At 31.5% G+C, this 18,690-nt stretch overlaps 2 protein-coding genes across 3 annotated transcripts in view; both read left to right on the top strand.

The window, feature by feature from the left end:
- LOC143192947 (neuroligin-4, Y-linked) overlaps positions 1-18,690 on the top strand; it is an 808,161-nt gene that overhangs the window by 171,840 nt on the left and 617,631 nt on the right. The window lies entirely within an intron of this gene.
- Positions 10,794-17,088, top strand: LOC143194088 (hexokinase type 2). 2 transcript variants are annotated; one of them, XM_076400653.1, is made up of 4 exons: positions 10,817-11,956; positions 13,264-13,352; positions 13,410-13,587; positions 16,831-17,088. In XM_076400653.1, the coding sequence occupies exons 1-4, from the start codon at positions 10,950-10,952 to the stop codon at positions 16,961-16,963; spliced, it is 1,407 nt and encodes a 468-aa protein (XP_076256768.1). In that variant the 5' UTR covers positions 10,817-10,949; the 3' UTR covers positions 16,964-17,088. The 2 variants fall into 2 exon arrangements, with proteins under 2 accessions (XP_076256769.1, XP_076256768.1); XM_076400654.1 differs by lacking the exons at positions 13,264-13,352; positions 13,410-13,587 and having other exon boundaries at positions 10,794-11,956.

Below are 18,690 nucleotides of genomic sequence, written 5' to 3'. Positions count from 1 at the left end.
TCGCTGACGAAAGAACAAACATAATAACAAGGAGAGATAATATTTTTAAAAATAACAATAAACTAATAGGAAATTCGAAAAATACGATTTCATCACAATAAACTTGAGAATGAAAAAAATTCAAGAGTTCCCAGTCTTTATATTTTTTTTAATATAAAATTACATTATCTGCTATCTAGTTTCATTGAATCGAAATATGTAAACAAATCTCTTGTTGAGTGTACTATGACAAAATATGTGTCTGTGTACGATGCCATCTACATTTATCAAACAAAATATTCAATATCTCGCTACTATAAGTGGGCATCAAAAAGAATATTGAAATATGTTTTTAGTGTATATATATTGTGTCGGTATAATTCTCATTTATCAAGGAATATATTCAATATTTCAGATTTCATTATTATTTCGTTATTATTCGGTTGTCATTTTGTCAACAAAAAAACACGTATATAAGATAATATCTTTAGTTACATTTAATAAAATAAAAAGACATGGCTGTTGAGATAGCCGCAGGTTCGAATACCACAGGGGCACGATTGTAAATTTATATTTAAGGTTGTTCCCAATTGTGATTAAGAATCAATGTAAGGCAGAAGTAAAAAGCCCTATAAGAGAAATCAAACTATTCACGCTAGTGACCAGGTTTGACAAGACCGTATGTGTTTTGGGGTAGTCACACCAGAAGGTAGATTAAACCTAGTGGCTGACGTCCGTTTTACGAAGGTCAATTGAAAAGTCCCCGGTCTACCATAGTAAAACACATTTTTTTTGGCAAAATTGGTTTTTTATTCAACATAATTCCCTTCAAGGGTAATATACTGATTATAGCGACCCTCCAACTTTTCGATTTGTCCTTTGCTTCAAAATATGCCTCATTCGACGAAAATTCCCAGCTTCCCAGCGAGCCATCGTTTTCACTGACTTGTGACACGGTGCATTGATGGCTTGGTGAAACAGCACTTTCTTTTTCTTCAAGTGCGGCCGTTTTTTGGTGATTTCGTCCTTGAAACGGCCCAATAACGCTATGTAATAGTCGCTGTTGATGGTCCTTCCTTTTTCAAGGTAGTCAATGAAAATTATTCCATACGCATACCAAAATACAGACCCCATAAACTTGCCAGTCGACTGTTGCGTTTTCCCACGCTTTGGAGCGGGTTCATCCTGTGCAGTCCATTCGGATGACTGCCAATTATTTTATTAGGGTGCTTAATCTTCATTTAATGGACTCTAACAATTTTTCTTCCTTTAAGCGAGCACTGACGGTCCGCTTATGTGATATGGAGAGTTATGACATGTGGTAGTAAATATTTTATTTTAACGAAACAACCACAATTAGATTGTTTATGAAAAATATTTTCATTTAAGTAACATCCGTAATTGTCTTACGTAACAAGAGTAACATGTTTGTTTAAGACTTTTGCATAATCCTGATTATGGTTCAAATATCTAATAAATAAATCAAAACCCGATTGCCAGCTTTCTGCCCAATGAGCAAGTGAGAAGCGATTGGTCGTTTTCGAATATTGAGTGGTAATGACAGTCTATGACAGCAGAAACTGAATTGGTCCATGGAAGCGCAGATACTTGGCAATGAGAGGCATTTCTTCCCAAGTTTTTGGTGAACTACATCGATATCTGCACAATAGACTAAATGGACAACAGACAGTAGAAATTCTAGCAAACCATGTGCAGCACAATACATTTTATTCAAATCAAGTGTCTGTTTAGAAACAGTTTGAGCTGTATTCTTAAGACTGTAAATGGTATTACTTGAAGCTAATTAATATTTCAAATCATTGCATCATCAATATAGTATCATTCTATACTATTCAAAAACCCATAGCTGTAACGCTCATTCTTTCGTTTACTTCTCGAGTCTAAATTTAGTTTTATCACCAATGTCTTTACCAAATATGTCTCTTATTTTACATGCAGCTTTAGTTAATTTCAACTCAGCTTTTAACGTATAGAGTTAATGCAACAGTGATTCTTGTATATAATGAACCACTGAATAATTCTGAAATTATTTTAAGAACCCATTATTGGATGCAGCGAGATTGGCGTGTGGTAATATTAAAATTAATCTAAAGCAAGCAGTATGATGGTTCGAAGAAATAATAATGGAAACAAAACAACACAAGATATCCTGGAGAAACTATTTGAATAAAAAGTCAACTGAAAACGATGATATATGCAAAAAACAGAGCAAAAGTAGAACAAATCGTAGAGGAACAAAAAAAGTAAACATGAATATAATTTAGAAGAAGGCTTGAGGCAAATAGAATGCCTAAAACTTTTAAACAAAGTTTTCAAATATTGCGCAAAAACATATAATTTGTGTGCCTGTATAAAAGATAAAAAAGGAGACTTAATAACTTAAGGTAAAAAAATAATTGAGATATGGAAAGAATATTTTCGGGAATTATTTTGTCCACAGAATGCACTGTACGGATGCGTAAACTAATAATAAAAGCAAATGAGAGGAAACAGGAGATAAAAATTGAAGAATTAAAGAGTGGTCTGAGTTAAAGAGAAATCTGAATAACAAAAAAACATCGTATCAGTTTAAAATAATTTCATTCTGAAATTTTGAAAGAAAATGAATCCAATTGCTACTCAATAATTAGTGGAAATGAGATGATGGAAAGAGGAACAAATCCCACAATACTGGGAAATACTAATATTTTTTACAATACATATAAAACGAGCTAAATGACATCGTAATTATCACAGATGGATTACTCTGTTATGCAAAGTCATGGAGATATACGAGAAAATTATATATAGAAAACCATCTAAAATATATTTAGTATATTTATATATATTTTAAAGTCTTTTTTTTACCAACGAGGGTTTTTCTGGCCAGTGTTCAACTTAGAGACCGTCCCAGAAGACGTCCGATCTTCCCAGCTTGGTTACTGGCGTGACTGGCATTTGGGAAAAGGCACTTGACAGAGTAAGAAGAGTGTATCTCTACGATATATATAGGAACAAAGAGGTGTAAGTAACAAAATTGAATAATATTTGAAGGAATATAAGAATAAATCCCAATATCAATCCAGTCGGTCCCAATGTTTGCAATGCCAAAACAAACAATAAACATTAAGTTTAACCCAACCTTTTTAGACAGGGTAGGAGGCAGATAAATAAGAAATAAGACCTCAATACTAAATCAGTGGAAAAATAAATAGAAAGGACACAACACAGTTGGTGTTCACAGCTCGTGGAGCACCCAAAACAGGTAAAGATAATATGAGAAGCAAGAACAGAGAGGATAGAAATTGGAGAGAATGTATCAGATATTGAAAAGCATTAGGTTTTCTCAATTTCAGCTTTTCTGTAGATACCGGCTTAATTAGTAAAAATAGTAGTGAAATAGAGTGGAACATCAAAGCTCTTACCTGTCAGAAAAAGAAAATATTCACAGAAATCGCGCTCGCGTTTAGACGTAAAAAAATAACGTAAGAGAATCAGACAAAGTCGAAAACATACGTCCCGATATCTTAGAATAGTGTATAATTTCTCCATAATTTGGTCTATATTATGCTTTAGGTTTTAATTTTCTTGCGAATAATAAAAAAACATATTGATAACGTTTATAATTTCTACTGAACGAAAACACCTGTTTCTCTGAGAGAATTGTTAAATCGCGACGTTGGGATACTTAATTTTGGGTTTCCAGTAAGAATTACATTTTCTACCTTTTAAGTAAATCGATTTGGAACGCGTAAACAAATCTCTCGCCGAGCAAAATGTGGCACATTGAGCAAAAGGACCTTCGGTTTGTATAGGGATCCCCATTTATCAAACAAAATATTCAATATGTCCTGGCGAAAGGTAGTCGTTAGAAAAATCTTTTGTTCTTTATCTCTTCTTTGTTTTTGTTAAAAAAAACTCTTAATTTTATATTTCTTATTATCAATTAATTTGAAACAAAAATATATAATTAATTACTTAATTTAATTTGTTGAATAAAACTAAACAAGAACTAAAAATATACAACCCATTCCAAGAATTGTATATGTTAAAAAATAACTACATAACCCTTATTAAGTTTATGCTTAATTATCTTAAACCAGACAGCGGGATAGTTTAGTACAGAGAATATCATTGCTGTAATGGGCGATTTGTGAGACTAGATATCCTCTTACATGATTTCCATGTTAGTCACTCATAGGTATATATTTTTAGTGACAATTTTTATTGTGTTTTAATACATTGTTATTAAAGAAATGTTCCTTATTGCAACTTAATCCTGTCATACTTCGCACAAGATATTTTTAAACAATAGTCAAGATGCCTTTTCTGCTTACTAAGTAATGCTAACTGTCGCTGAATAAATATCTCCTAATTCATTAGTTTTGAAAATACATTAGTTCAATAATAAAACGAGAAGAAATATTATACCTTATATAGGCCTGATAAAACTGATATATATTCTATTTCAGACATGGTATTTATCTGGCGGAATATTGTATTTTTAAAACATCATTATTAGTATTACTAATTTAGTATTTATTTCCGTTAGTTGCAAAGTAAGGCTACAATTTTACAATTTAATAGTTAAACTAAATAAAAAGAAAATTTTTTTGAGAATAACCGACAGGTTATATTATAAATTATGAAATTTTCAAATATTAAATATTAATATATTTCAAATAGTACAGATATGCAGAGTATTTAAAATAAAATACTTCTGTATGAACACATTATTAAACCATTCTAGACGTATGAAAAACATATATGTGAATCAATAATTGTAAAATCCTAATCATTCTAAGATTTCGCATTTCAGTTTTTAGAACAGTATTGATGTATCTCGGCACATCAGTTGGCATATAGCAAGTTTTATTATTATATCTATTAACAGCTTATACAAATTAAACTTCAGCGCCACTGCCCCAAATTGGATATTTTTTTTTGTTTTGTTCGTTATTGTCAGAACAAAGTTTGTACACAATTTACAAAAAACTTACGGAAAATTACTTAATGTTACATTTAAATATCATAATATGAAGAGAATGACAGAGAAGGGAGTTATATACAATATATTATATGTTAAAATCAAAACAAAAATATACACAAAACATAGGAACAAACAACTTAAACAAGCTAATTCAAAATATTATCCAAAGTCACATTGAAGAACGTAGAGAAGCTGTTTGAAGATAAACCCTATACAGTCATTATGAAGTACATAGAGAAGCTCTTAGAAAATATAGGTAAGGTTCTCCTGAACGAGATGGTAAAGCTACTGATTATTCAAATGATAAAACTGTAGCTATAGGAAATCGGCCGAATTGTATTTAGTGTCAAGATTTAAAACGGAAGGATAAACATTTAGAGATATGCTGCAGCTGCAGTCAAGTTACTATTATTGATCCGTACTCTGAACCTTTGAACTATCTCCTTATCCATCAGGACCTACTCTTAGAATATTTTCTACGTATGATACATAAATATAATTAAAATGATGTCTCTCGGAATAAAAGAAGTAAATACGTTAAGTTCCAAGTTTCGAATCCAGGAGTGATATTTTATTTATATTACGCCAAGTCAAACAGGCTTCAAACATTCAACTTATTTCTAATACTTTTAGTTAAGTTTTAGTAATTTTTAGTTATTTCAAAATGTATATAAACCTATGCCGTAATATTTTAAAATAATTTTTCAACACTTTATCATTTGTATCGCATATACAGTGCCAAAATACATATGGATAGGCTACGTAATTGTATCACTATTCTGCATGTCATTCATCATGTTCCTTTAATTCAATAACTGATAAATTAATAGCAAAGTATTCGCGAGATATTGCTAAAATAAGTATTATTAATACTTGATAAATTATGATTATATATTCTTATGTACTTTTCTCTTTTCAGTAAAAAAGTGCTACGAAGCTTAGGTTTATTTCCAGATTGTTTTAACTCCTAAGAGGATATTATATTTCATAATCAAAAGCCTCCTGAAAATTCAGTGTTTCTTCGGGATTCCGGGAATCGCCCCTCAAAATATATTAAAACAAGCACGAAGGGGGAATAGGCCAAGAAAACGCATTTTATTTTGTTTGCTTTATTGCAGCCCCATCATCTAAATATGTTTTTGTTGAATGGCATATATATGTTCTCCACTTAAAAAACATCCCTTCTTTATGCTAGATGTCAGAAACATGAATTGCTTATATTGTTGTTTGATGACGAAATGGGAATAGGCCATTTACCATACAATGCCGTATTTAATATAAGTTTTTGTTATAAAAATAAGAAATTGTAGTCCTTTAACACATATATTGAAATATCCTTAGATTAATGTACTCGTATTCTTGCATAAAATTATACCAAGTAAGTATAATATTTTCGATATATGGAAGAAGAAGTTTTTTCGGTTTTTCATAACAAATGCCTTTAAAGTGATCAGTGCAATATTGCAATGTCTTTAACAGGTAACAGTTCAGAAAATACTATGAATATTAAGATAGTAATAGTTGATTGGACAGTCAAGAGTTATTACTGCTTGAAAATGTATTGATTGATTTATGATCTTAAACTATATTGATTAGCAATATATAAATCAAGGATATATATTATAACAATAAATTTATATGAATAAATCTGCTTTGAAAAACATAAGGAATAAATCGTTAAAACATATTGAAGCATATCATTTAATTTGCATTTGATCTTCTATTGTCGGTTTCATGATATATTATGAAGTCAGAGCAGTAAAATGTGTTGCAATAAATAAGAATGATCTGTAGTTTGGAACATTGATTTTAGGTTTCTGCTTTTAAAAATAAGCCGTAGAAAACTTGTTGTTTAAAAACTTCGCGAATAACCTTCAATTTTCATTTCTTCGAATTTCCATATTTTTTCTTCAATCAGAATATTACCGAATTTTCATAATTGACTCTAATTTATTTTGATTATTTTACAGACAAAACAATTTTGTATGTCTATTGACTAACATATTTCCAAAGAGTGGAACAAAAATGAGGCTTTAAAAAGTATTAAAAGGATTTTGTGTATTGTTTCGTCAGAATGAATGAGACTTGTACCTACCATGATGGTCCTGAATCGAAACAGGAGACCAAGGAGTGATATAAACTTGGCTTTTCGATTGCGAATAATCTTGTATAGAGAAATCGATGAAGGAAGTTTTAGTGTCAGTTTTTTTGTTTCCAAAACGAATTTGTTCTTAGATTGCCTCTAAACTACGGATATTTTTAGAGGCACTATCTCTGACTTCTGGCTCTTCTCACACTACACAATTAATTAGTTAATGGAAATCGACTTATTCACACAAAGAGGTAATGGTTTCTGTACATTTGATAACAATAGGAATATGTTATCAGTATAATGAAATAACTGTTTCGATTCATAGTTCGTTTTTACCATATATTATATTTCAGGAGATATGACCGAGTGTCATTTTTAAACACTAAATCATTCCATCTGATTCGATATTTCACGATATCTCAGAAATGTAAAATAATTTAAATTTTGCCGGCAACGAATCCCAGAAAATTTAAAATTAATGATCTTCATAAATCACTTTCCAGAGACAGATCGAAGACACGTATTAAAAGAAATTAATAAAGCGAGCGGAAATTCGAATTGATGAAAAAATCTTTTAACAAACGATATCGAAAGAAATCTATTTGCGATCATTTTCAAATATATTTCCAGTTCACTGGCGAGTAAAAAATGTCATTAACAGTTTTCTTTGTTATTGTTATACCAATAGTAGAGCAAAAATTGTTTTATTTCGTACAAGAATATTGTGTAACTTTAAGTTGTTCACACATTTAAATATAAGTCCGATTTCTAAATCAATTTAAATTTCAGGGCTATTATAAACAACAGTGTGTTTGAAATATTTTTGACCTGCAGGCTTGGTAGCAATAGATATAAAAGCATGGGAGGATTCTCGTACTGTTAAAATATTGGTTCATTCGAATCGTGACTAAGTATGCAGGTTTTTTTGAAATTTTATTTGTTTATAATTATCAGAAGTTGTGATTATCTAGACATAAGAGGCTTATTTTAGTCAAATTGAAGCCGTTTTGCATTATCAAACTCCCTAGTACAAAAATTTTCTTTGAAAGCACAAAATTTATCAGAATATTGTGCTAATTTTTGGACAATAGTGCCAACAAAAATTAACCGAACTGCATATTGGTGACATATTGTTACTCTCTACATCTGGTTTGACGCCTAACATAAAAAAATTACAGCAGAATCAATGTCCGAAATAACATTGATTGTGTTAATTACGTACTTTAATTTTTATTTGGATTTTGGTTTAATATAACCGGTGAATGGAAAAGTCCTCGGCCTGAGACATAGATGGCGCTACTAGAATTAAATCCATATATTTTTAGTTAGCACTAGCACTCAAAAGATGCGTGTATGAATTTTAGAGCTGTCGGATCATTAGTTTGTGAATTATAGTATTTTGAGTAAAGCAACTTTTGTTATTGTGAAACAAATGGATGAAAAGTAATTTCGCGTGTTGATAAAATAATTCATTTTAAAGGGTTAAAATACAGTTGAAACAAAAACTTGACTTAATGCCGAGTTTCCGGATACTGCCCCAGAAAAATCAACCATCAAGGATTGGTATGCAATATTTAAATGTGGTTAAATGAGCACGGAAGACGGTGAACGCAGTGGACTCCTAAAAGTGGTTGTTACCGACGAAAACATTAAAAATATACACAAAAGAATTTTGAATGACAGTAAATTGAAATTAAATGAAATAGCAGACACTCTAAAGATATCAACTGAATGAATATATTATATCGTTCTCGAATATCTGGGTATGAGAAAGCTCAGTGCAAAAGTGGGTGCCAGACTAGCTCACTCTTGACCAAAAACAACGACGAGTTGATGATTCGGAGCAGTGTTTGAAGATGATCAGGCGTAATAAACCCGAGTTTTTGCATCTATATATTACAATGGACGAAACATGGCTCCATCATTTCACTCCGAAGTCCAATCGACAGTCATCCAAGTGGACTGCACACGGTGAACCCGCTCCAGAGTGGGAAAACGCAACAGTCGGATGGCAAGGTTAAGGCGTCTGTATTTTGGGATGCGCATGGAATAATTTTCATTGACTACCTTGAAAAAAGAAGGACCATCAACAGCGACTAATACGTAGCGTTACTGGACCGTTTATAGGTCAAAATCGGCGAAAAACCGCCGCATTTGAAGGATAGAGAAAGTGCTGCTTAAACAAGACATTCCGCCGTGTCACAAGTCAGTGGAAACTATGGCAAAAGTCCATGAATTGGGCTTCGAATTGCTTCTTCATCCACCGTATTCTCCAGATCTGGCCACCGGCGACTATTTTCTGTTCTCAGATCTCCAAGGAATGCTCGCTGGGAAGAAATTTTCGTCGAATAAAGGGGTGATCGCCGAAACTGAGGCCTATTTTGAAGCAAAGGACAAATCGTACTGCAAAAATGGTATCGAAAAGTTGGAGGGTCGCTATAATCAGTGTATCATACTTGAAGAGAATTATGTTGGGGGACTTTTCAATTGACTTGTTAGATACAGAGAATTATATAATTAGTTTTAATATAATAATTTTTTATTTGGCTTAAGATGCTCCTTGTCCTATCATTTTAATAAATAGTAATCAGTCCACAATATTGTTTTATGTTATTTTTCCCTATAACATCCTTAAAAGTAAGTAAATTAATAACCGTTAGTAACCGCTCAAAGGTTAATAACATGATACAACCTGATATACCATTAATCTATTAGAAGTGAAGGGTTCTAAAAATTGTTAAAAGTCCTCATCGCACGCTATATCAACTGACTTTTAACTAAATCTGTGTATTGGTAGTATATCTGCGATAGTAGGCTAGTAAAAAAACAACAATCCAACGACACGCCAACGACTTTTTAACAAACTGATATATTTTACAATCAATGTTTTTTTTAATCCTCCATTTTCCCCAATATGGGTACTTTTATATAAAACGATATTTTTCACAACTTAATTACTTTTTCCTTTGTGGATCCTTTTTATATTTGTAATATTGAAATCTTCGCAATTTTTAATCTTTTTATTTCGTCTGAGTAATATTTATATTATATAGAGTATCGATTTTCATTTACGACCATGTCCCAATATGATTCTATCCACGATTATCGCAACAGCAGGAGGACCTGCTTTTATGATTTTATTGCACTTATACCATTTGTATAACAACATTTAAAATTAAAACCAACTATCACTCACGTTTTAAACAATTAAAGACATTTGACAACATTTCCTACCAGTACCAACTCATATCGAATTTTATAGGCTGCTCCAGATTCTCTATCTCTTCTTAACTAAGATAAAATAAGGAGAAAAATCCGCTCCGTGTTTAAAACCAATTTTACATTTTACAAACTGCAATTTGCAATATAACAGGCGTTATCGTCGGCTGTTTTCAGTATTTTAGTTTATATTATTGGAATATGTATTATTTTAATAACACGAAAACGATGATGTCGCAATAAAAAATCGCGTATTTTTTATGTTATTTGGTAATTCCAGATATGATTAATAGATTATTTTTTTATTATTCACACCTATAAACACACCCTTTGAGATATCGCATTATTTATGTTTGTTTTATGGCTTATGAGTATTATCATATCGTGGGAAAATACCAATTTAAGCAATAAATGATAAGATATATGTGAATTTAAGATTATATGTGGATGCAATTAGTATCCATTCATTTCTTATTAAACAAAAAGCGACTCTATTATTGTCGTAAAAACAGATAAAGAATTAGATTAAAAGGTAATTAGTTTACACGTATATAATAATGATGTTACTGAGGAAATCGTTCATTTTGACTTTTATGTTCGCTGTCAAAGTTACATCAAAATTTTTTGTGTCTGTTTGTAGCTCGCGATCGCGAAATAACAAAATTTAAAATGTCATGTAAAAGTAAAGTGTGTAATCCGCCAGCCGGTGCTGACGTTAAGTGGTATGACCCAAAAGTATCACCAAATATATTTGAAGCTATGAAGGAAACCTGGCTTGATAACGCTAAACTTCAAACATTGATGACATCATTTAGAGAAAATATTGAACGCGGATTGAAAAAGGACACCCATCCAACATCCATAGTAAAATGTTTTCCAACCTATGTACAAGACCTTCCTGATGGAACCGAAAAGGGTAAATTCCTGGCTCTTGACTTGGGTGGTACTAATTTTAGAGTTCTGTTGGTGGAGCTGGATGTTGGTAAATGTGACATGAAGTCAAAAATATTCGCGATACCTGCGGATATCATGGTTGGTCCTGGCGTGGATCTGTTTGACCATATTGCGTCTTGTTTAGCTGAATTTGTTAAAGAACATGATGTGGTAGATCAGATTCTTCCTCTAGGATTCACCTTCAGCTTTCCCCTTATGCAGAAAGGACTTTGCGTTGGAATTTTAGAACGGTGGACTAAAGGATTCAACTGTGACGGTGTAATTGGAGAGGATGTAGTTAAATTACTAAATGAAGCTATTCAAAGACGTGATGACGTTAAGATCGATGTCTGCGCTGTTCTCAACGATACCACAGGTACCTTGATGTCGTGCGCCTGGAAAAATAAAAATTGTCGTATTGGTTTGATTGTCGGAACTGGAAATAATGCGTGCTATGTGGAGACCCAACAAAATGCCGAAATGTTCGACGAACCAGACATGGGATCTGGAAAAGTTATTATTAATTTAGAAATGGGAGCTTTCGGTGATGATGGTGCATTGGATTGCATCCGGACCGATATCGATAAGTCACTTGATGAAGATTCAGTTAATGCTGGTCGACAACTACATGAGAAAATGATTTCTGGGATGTACTTGGGAGAACTGGTTCGGCTTTATATGGTTAAGTTTACCAAAGATGGACTAATGTTCGAAGGAAAATTATCGGATGCTTTGCAGGAACGGTTGGTATAACTTTTTTATAGTTCAAATTTACATTTACTTATTATTACATTGTTAAAATGTATTAAATAATATATGGAGCTGTGTAATATATGTATATGTAGTAATATATGTATATGATCTAGTCCCAACATCTACACTAAAATATAATATATATTAGAAAAAAGCTAGGAGTCTATAATAACATAAGAACAATAACTTTATTCAAGGATGAACGATGAAAATCAGAAACAGTGACGTCAGCATGTTGCAATGTTGCCGCATCCACTTAGAATTTTGGTTTATAACAATCATCACCAATGCTTTAAAGAATTTTGTCCACATAGTCCACTAGTAACAACCCAAATCGAATTTTATAGGCTGCTTGGGTTACATGATCCCAAGCGTCAGACAGTATTTTCTGTCTTTAGCTGGGATAAAATGAAAAGGAAAAATCCACTCTGAGCTTAAAATCAATTTTGTATTTTTTAAAATGTGCAATTATTAATATCGACGTCATCTACGACATGCATTTGTTGTTTTATTGTATAGGATATATATCTCTGTACCAGACTAACAATTACTGTATGGAACAGACAAACATGATAATAACAAAATATATCAATGAAAGATTAAGAACAAAAGAAAGCAAAATATCGACCATGCTACAACCACTGAAACCAACCGACATTAAGTACATTATAAAAATAAGCTCTGATATTAAAATAGAAAAAAATGGAAACAAATATAGACATGGTTATATGAATAAATGATATAAAAATAAATAGTTAGCGACATGAAGACATGGAGGAAAGCGCTTGAAAAATACTTTATTCAAGCGGGCGAGATATTCATTCATTCATATAGAGCAATATATCTTTTATAATCTCAATGTTTGAAAGTGATTTGATTATTAGAACTATAGATTACAATTCTATTTGATCTGACCTAACATTATCTCCTCGCGGTTTTTGCCTCATATTTTCGAGCAATGTTTTGTTATAATTCGCCAGTATAATGAGCTTAGCGTCAGTTGCAATCAAACTGTAATGATGGATTCATTTGGGCTGATATTCCATTTCAGTTACTCCGTTTCTTAATAAAAAACCCTCAATCATAAAAAACTAAAAGACGTTGCTATATTAACTTTCTGACATGTTATATTATTAATATATTTTCGAAGGAAGTCAAAGCCATAGGTGAATTAACGTTATTTCTTTCTTTAACTAATCCACTACGTCATCAGAGGAACATTTTATACAGAAACATATTAAAATTTGTTTTTGTTTGGATCGACTTTAAAGTTAATAAGTATAAATATAATTTTTAGCGATAAGTTTACATGTACATATTTGTCAGAAATAGAGGCGGACCAACCTGGAAAATATATTAGACAAAGGGAAATCCTTAACGAAATGGGTAAGTACGGATCTCTAGCAAAATAATGAAATAACAAAATAAGATGTGTTTTTTTAGGACTGTCATATGCTTCAGAGCAGGATTGTATTAATATTCGATATATTTGCGAATGTATATCGAGAAGATCGGCGCATTTAATTGCTGCAGCTATGGTTACGTTAATAAACAAAATGGGGGAAACAAATGTAACAATTGGGGTGGACGGTTCAGTTTATAAGTATCATCCTCATTTTAGGTAAATAATTATTATACGTATATACTTTACACATTATATACTAATTTTGATTTGATCTTGACTAAGCCTGATTTGCAATAATTCTATACTAAGTTGTCCAGCAGGAGAGTGGCTTCCTAAGATCCAGTGTTCATTTCAATTTTCTTATAATTGTTTTGCGATTGAGGGTACTTTAGTGATAGTACAGATTCAACTATAATACTTCCGTGCTAAATTCCAACAGTTGTTTTCAAGCTTTACGGATTCGGATAATCAACAAAGGGAATAATTTTACTAGCCACAATTCCAAATTGTTCTTGGTCAAGCTTATTTTACCAAAAACCTTCCATAAATAAATAATTAAGATTGATTTTATATATTTTTGATAAATACACTGTATTTTTCCATTCAACAACCGGGTGTATATTATAAGTACCAGTATCGCCCTATGGTCGAAATTTGACGATAGTGTATTAAGTTAATTATGTTTCCCTCATAATAAAGTAGAAAATTAATTTAAAAATTATATTTTCCTAAAACTTGTTATCACAGTATTTTCAATATAAGATCAGAAATGTATTTGATAACATGTCAATTGAAAAGTCCCCGGCCTGACACATAGATGACGCTACTAGAATTAATCCATGTTTTTTAGTTAGCCCTAACCCTCAAAAGACGCGTGTATAAATTTGACAGCGGTCGGATAATTGGTTTGTGAATTATAGCATTTTGAGTGAAGCAACTTTTGTTATTGTGAAGAAATTGATAAAAGGAAATTTCACATAAAAGGAATTTTCATAAAAGGAATTTTCAATGTTGATAAAATATTGCTTTATGAAGAGAGAAGGTACAGTTGAAGCAAAAACTTGGCTTGATGTCGAGTTTCCGGACACTGCCCCAGGAAAATCAACCATCAAGGACTGGTATGCTAAGTTTAGACGTGGTGAAATGAGCACCGAAGACGGTGAATGCAGCAGACGAAAATCTAAAAAAAAAAGATGATTTTGAATGACCGTAAATTGAATTTGAATGAAATAACAGACACTCTAAAGATAGCAACTGAGCGTGTACATCATATCATTCACGAATGTTTGGGTATGAGGAAGCTTTGTGCAAAGTGGGCGCCGCGCGAGCTCACTCTTGACCAAGAACAACGACGAGTTGATGATTCGGAGAAGTGTTTGAAGATTATCAAGCGTAATAAATCCGAGTTTTTGCGTTGGTATTTGTTAATGGATGTAAAATGACTCCATCATTTCATTCCGAAGTCCAATCGACAGTCATCCGAGTGGATTGCACAGGATGAACCCTCTCGAACATGGAAAAATGCAACAGTCGGCTAGCAAGGTTATGGCGTCTGTATTTTGGTATGCGTATGGAATAATTATCATTGATTACCTTGAAAAAAGGAGGTCCATCAACAGCGACTATTGCATAGCGTTATTGGACCATTTGAAGGACGATATCGCCGAGAAACGGCCGCATTTGAAAAAAAAACGAAGGAGCTGCTTCACCAAGACTATGCACCGTGTCACAAATAAGTGAAAACGATGGCAAAAGTCCATGAATTGGGCTTCAAAGTGCTTCCTTATACACATTATTCTCCAGATCTGGCCCCCAGCGACTATTTACTCAGATCTCAAAAGAATGCTCGATAGCAAGACATTTTCGTCGAATGAAAAATTGATCGCCGAAACTGAGGCATATTTTGAAGCAAAGGACAAATTGTACTACAAAAATGGGTCGCTAAAATCAGTGTATCACCCTTGAAGGGAATTATGTTGAATAAAAACAAATATTTGCCAGAAAAATGTGTTTTACTATGGTAGGCCGCGGACTTTTCAATTAACCTGTAAATGAAATTATATTCAAAATATCTCAAAAACTAAGGCTCACTAAAATCTTTTAAATTGAATTTAATTAAATCTAATTTAAAAATTCAATAATGAACAAAATATTAATAAGTGTAAATTACTACGCCACTGAATATTATAACAAAGTATCATAAGCAGGATATCATTATTATTATTTAAATTAATATTTAACATTTACTTGTATATTAAAACAATAACAAGCACAGTTAGGTAATTTCGTTATTTATTTATTTCGTTATAACTGTTAATATTCTAGGCAGTATTCATTTTAACTCTTGATGCACAAATTAACGTATTTATTAACTGCAATATTTCGTTAGTTCTTTATTAAGAAATGCATTTACTAATTACACCTGAAATTAATCAGAAGTCAATAATTCAAATTTACAGAAAAATCTTAATAAACTTTAAAATTACCTTTAAAATATATATATATATATATGATATATCTCCAAAACTATATCAATTAATAACAGTCCTTAAGCATGAGAAATTTTTCTTTTTCTTCGCTAGACATCAAATTAAATTAATAATGTGGTTTCGAACATCTAAATGTCTTGTGAGCGAAGAAAACAGACGGTTCTTGTTGCTCTCAAATTTTGTTTATCTATGTTTGGATATAATTTTCACATCTGTCAGGTTTCTTTTGCGCTGCGTATACTATAGCTGTATGTACTTTCCGGGCACATTCAATTTATTTTCTCTGCAAAAAATGTAAAAAATAACTCTACGTGGCCATACTGTTCTAAATCGTTTTTTAACCAAACTTGCACTACTCTTTCACTTCTAATTCCCAATAATACGGAAATAACCGAAAGTAACACAAGACACTGCTTAAAAATAAATAACTTCTTTTATTAATGTTTTAATCACTCACTTTCAATTTTAATATCCTTTATTTTATTTTATAAACTTAAAAGGAAACCTTTTATCAGCAAGATTCGACCTTAGTAAGTTATTGTAGACGAGCTTAACTCTTAACCTACACGGCTACCCGCTGAGTTTGTTTATTTGTCACCGATCTGACAGCTATTCCAGATTGTTTGATGTTGGCGATTGCTCTTTTAATGGAATATATTTATTTGTAGCGCATAGTACAGAAAAATGTTATTCCTAAAAATTCTTCTTCCACTAAGTGCTCCCGTTTCCTATAAAAAGGGAGACAAAATTTTCGCTGATTCGATTGATATATAGATTGTTACTGGATTAAAGATACTGCAATTGAGTATGAAAGTTGCTATTTTAACTTACTCGCTCGTAATTTGAGCAGTAGATTAAATTTGCATTAAATAATTCAAATTTATTTTTATCTTTTATTTTTTAGTAACTTTTTATACATTTTATAACATATACTTAGAGTAAACTAATATCGAACCTGAAATATTTACAGGAGGCTCATGATTCAAAAGATGACTGAATTAATTAAACCAGGATTCACGTTTGATGTTATGCTCTCAGAAGATGGAAGTGGAAGAGGAGCTGCTTTAGTAGCTGCCGTAGCAGCAAAGAAAAAGCCAGCGTAATAATCGGAGCTTTAGATATCCATTTAAAAAAAATACATATTTTTATACTCAAATGTATTATCAGTAAAAATGTCCCAAATACTTTGTTTATATTTTAAGAAAATATACAGCCAATTACAGGTTTATATTATCATTTTTCGTACCCAACTATTCGATCTACAGGTGACCTCGGAGTTAAGTAAATGAATATTATCTTTCTGGTAGTTTCCAAGGCGCTAACTTTGTTGTAGTTACGTTACATTACCATATTGAGCAGTGCTTAAGTACACAATTTGGTTAAATTGATATATTCACTCCCCTTGCAGTAACTTATGTATGATATTGATCGGGTACCAATATGATCATTAAAGAAAAGATTTAAAGATTTAGAACATCCACCTCAGACTATTTGAATTAAAATCTTAAATTTGGTTTTTTTTTAGTGATATTCTATTTATTTTGCCGCATTTTTGTATTGAAATTGAACTCGTTGATGTGGAGAATACTCGTAGCTGCAGACGAATGCAATATCTGGTGATTTTGTAATTATTTTGGTGATTTATTATTGTAGTATTTTTTGCTAAGATGGAGATTATCTACGAAGTGTTTCTCCATTAACTGAACTGTTAATAGCATACGTCTCAATTTTCTATTAAGCTAATTAAGAACTTATAATAATACATAAGATGTATAATCAACAGAATCTTAATGGCTTGACAAAATAAGGTCGTATACGTTGTTGTTTTTATTAAAAGACGCATATAGCTTCTTTACAATGTAACTACTTTAGAAAACATAGTGCAGATGTTCCTATATATGTTCCCATATCTTTCGTTTTATAAGGATTTGTTAATTTTTTTGATTCTAAACTAAATTAAGTGTTTTAATAGAGATAGAAGTTATTAAATGATGACAATAAACTGTTGGCTATAAAGAATTACTCTTTTACCTGCTTCATCCTGATCCATAACAGTCCTAACACGTAATTGGGAGTAAACTAATAATTGGGTAGCGCAAGTTTACGTATGCGGCTACCTCTCGGCTCTAATATTTTATCATTGCGAACATAACTATATTGGATAAGGTGCGTCTAAATCCTTAGAACTACTACTTCAATACACAGGTTAACGAAGTAATTCTCTTATATTGAGATTGTCAGATTAGCTTTGACAGGTTTGGTGTCATATTTCCTTATATCAACTTAATTCATATATAATTTCGGAATTGTTTTGTAGTCTTAGCAGAGAAGGCGCTGAGAACGCCTTTTGCTGCCTTTCATTGGTTAGTTTAAATTACCATTACAGACACCTGTAAAGAGAATATTTTATTAGCAAAGCATTTCATTGGTTGGGGATTTCATACGCATCACTTGACTAACCCCTGACGTCACATTTTACTAACCAATTAAATTTGAAATAAAACCCAAATGTAATTTCCCAACAAAATATTAAAATAAAATTCTACATAAATATATAAATATATAAATATATATATATATATATATATATATATATATATATATATATATATATATATATATATGTGTGTGTGTGTGTGTGTGTGTGTGTGTGTGTGTGTGTGTGTTATACTTATATTACATACGTACACGTACGTATTACGTACTTATTCAAGACAAAAACGTACTGGGGCTAAGTTGTTATTATCATTATAATTATTTTTGAAATTTTATTGTCAAAATTGTGTATCGTAGAATTTATAAAAAAGTTTAATTATTTTTTTTAAGTTTA

The sequence above is a fragment of the Rhynchophorus ferrugineus genome, unplaced genomic scaffold (genome assembly GCF_030347505.1).
Source record: "Rhynchophorus ferrugineus isolate W39M unplaced genomic scaffold, kcgeb_rfMv2 rfM3, whole genome shotgun sequence".
NCBI lineage: Eukaryota > Metazoa > Arthropoda > Insecta > Coleoptera > Curculionidae > Rhynchophorus > Rhynchophorus ferrugineus.
This window is presented reverse-complemented; position numbering and strand designations above follow the sequence as displayed.

What these genes read in the sequence shown, in the direction of transcription:
- LOC143194088 (XM_076400653.1), top strand. Translation starts at nt 10,950, where the DNA reads ATGTCATGTAAAAGTAAAGTGTGTAATCCGCCAGCCGGTGCTGACGTT. An exon ending in TCGGATGCTTTGCAGGAACG is followed by an intron (nt 11,957 to 13,263) that starts GTTGGTATAACT and finishes TATAATTTTTAG; the next exon opens with CGATAAGTTTACATGTACAT. An exon ending in GGAAATCCTTAACGAAATGG is followed by an intron (nt 13,353 to 13,409) that starts GTAAGTACGGAT and finishes GTGTTTTTTTAG; the next exon opens with GACTGTCATATGCTTCAGAG.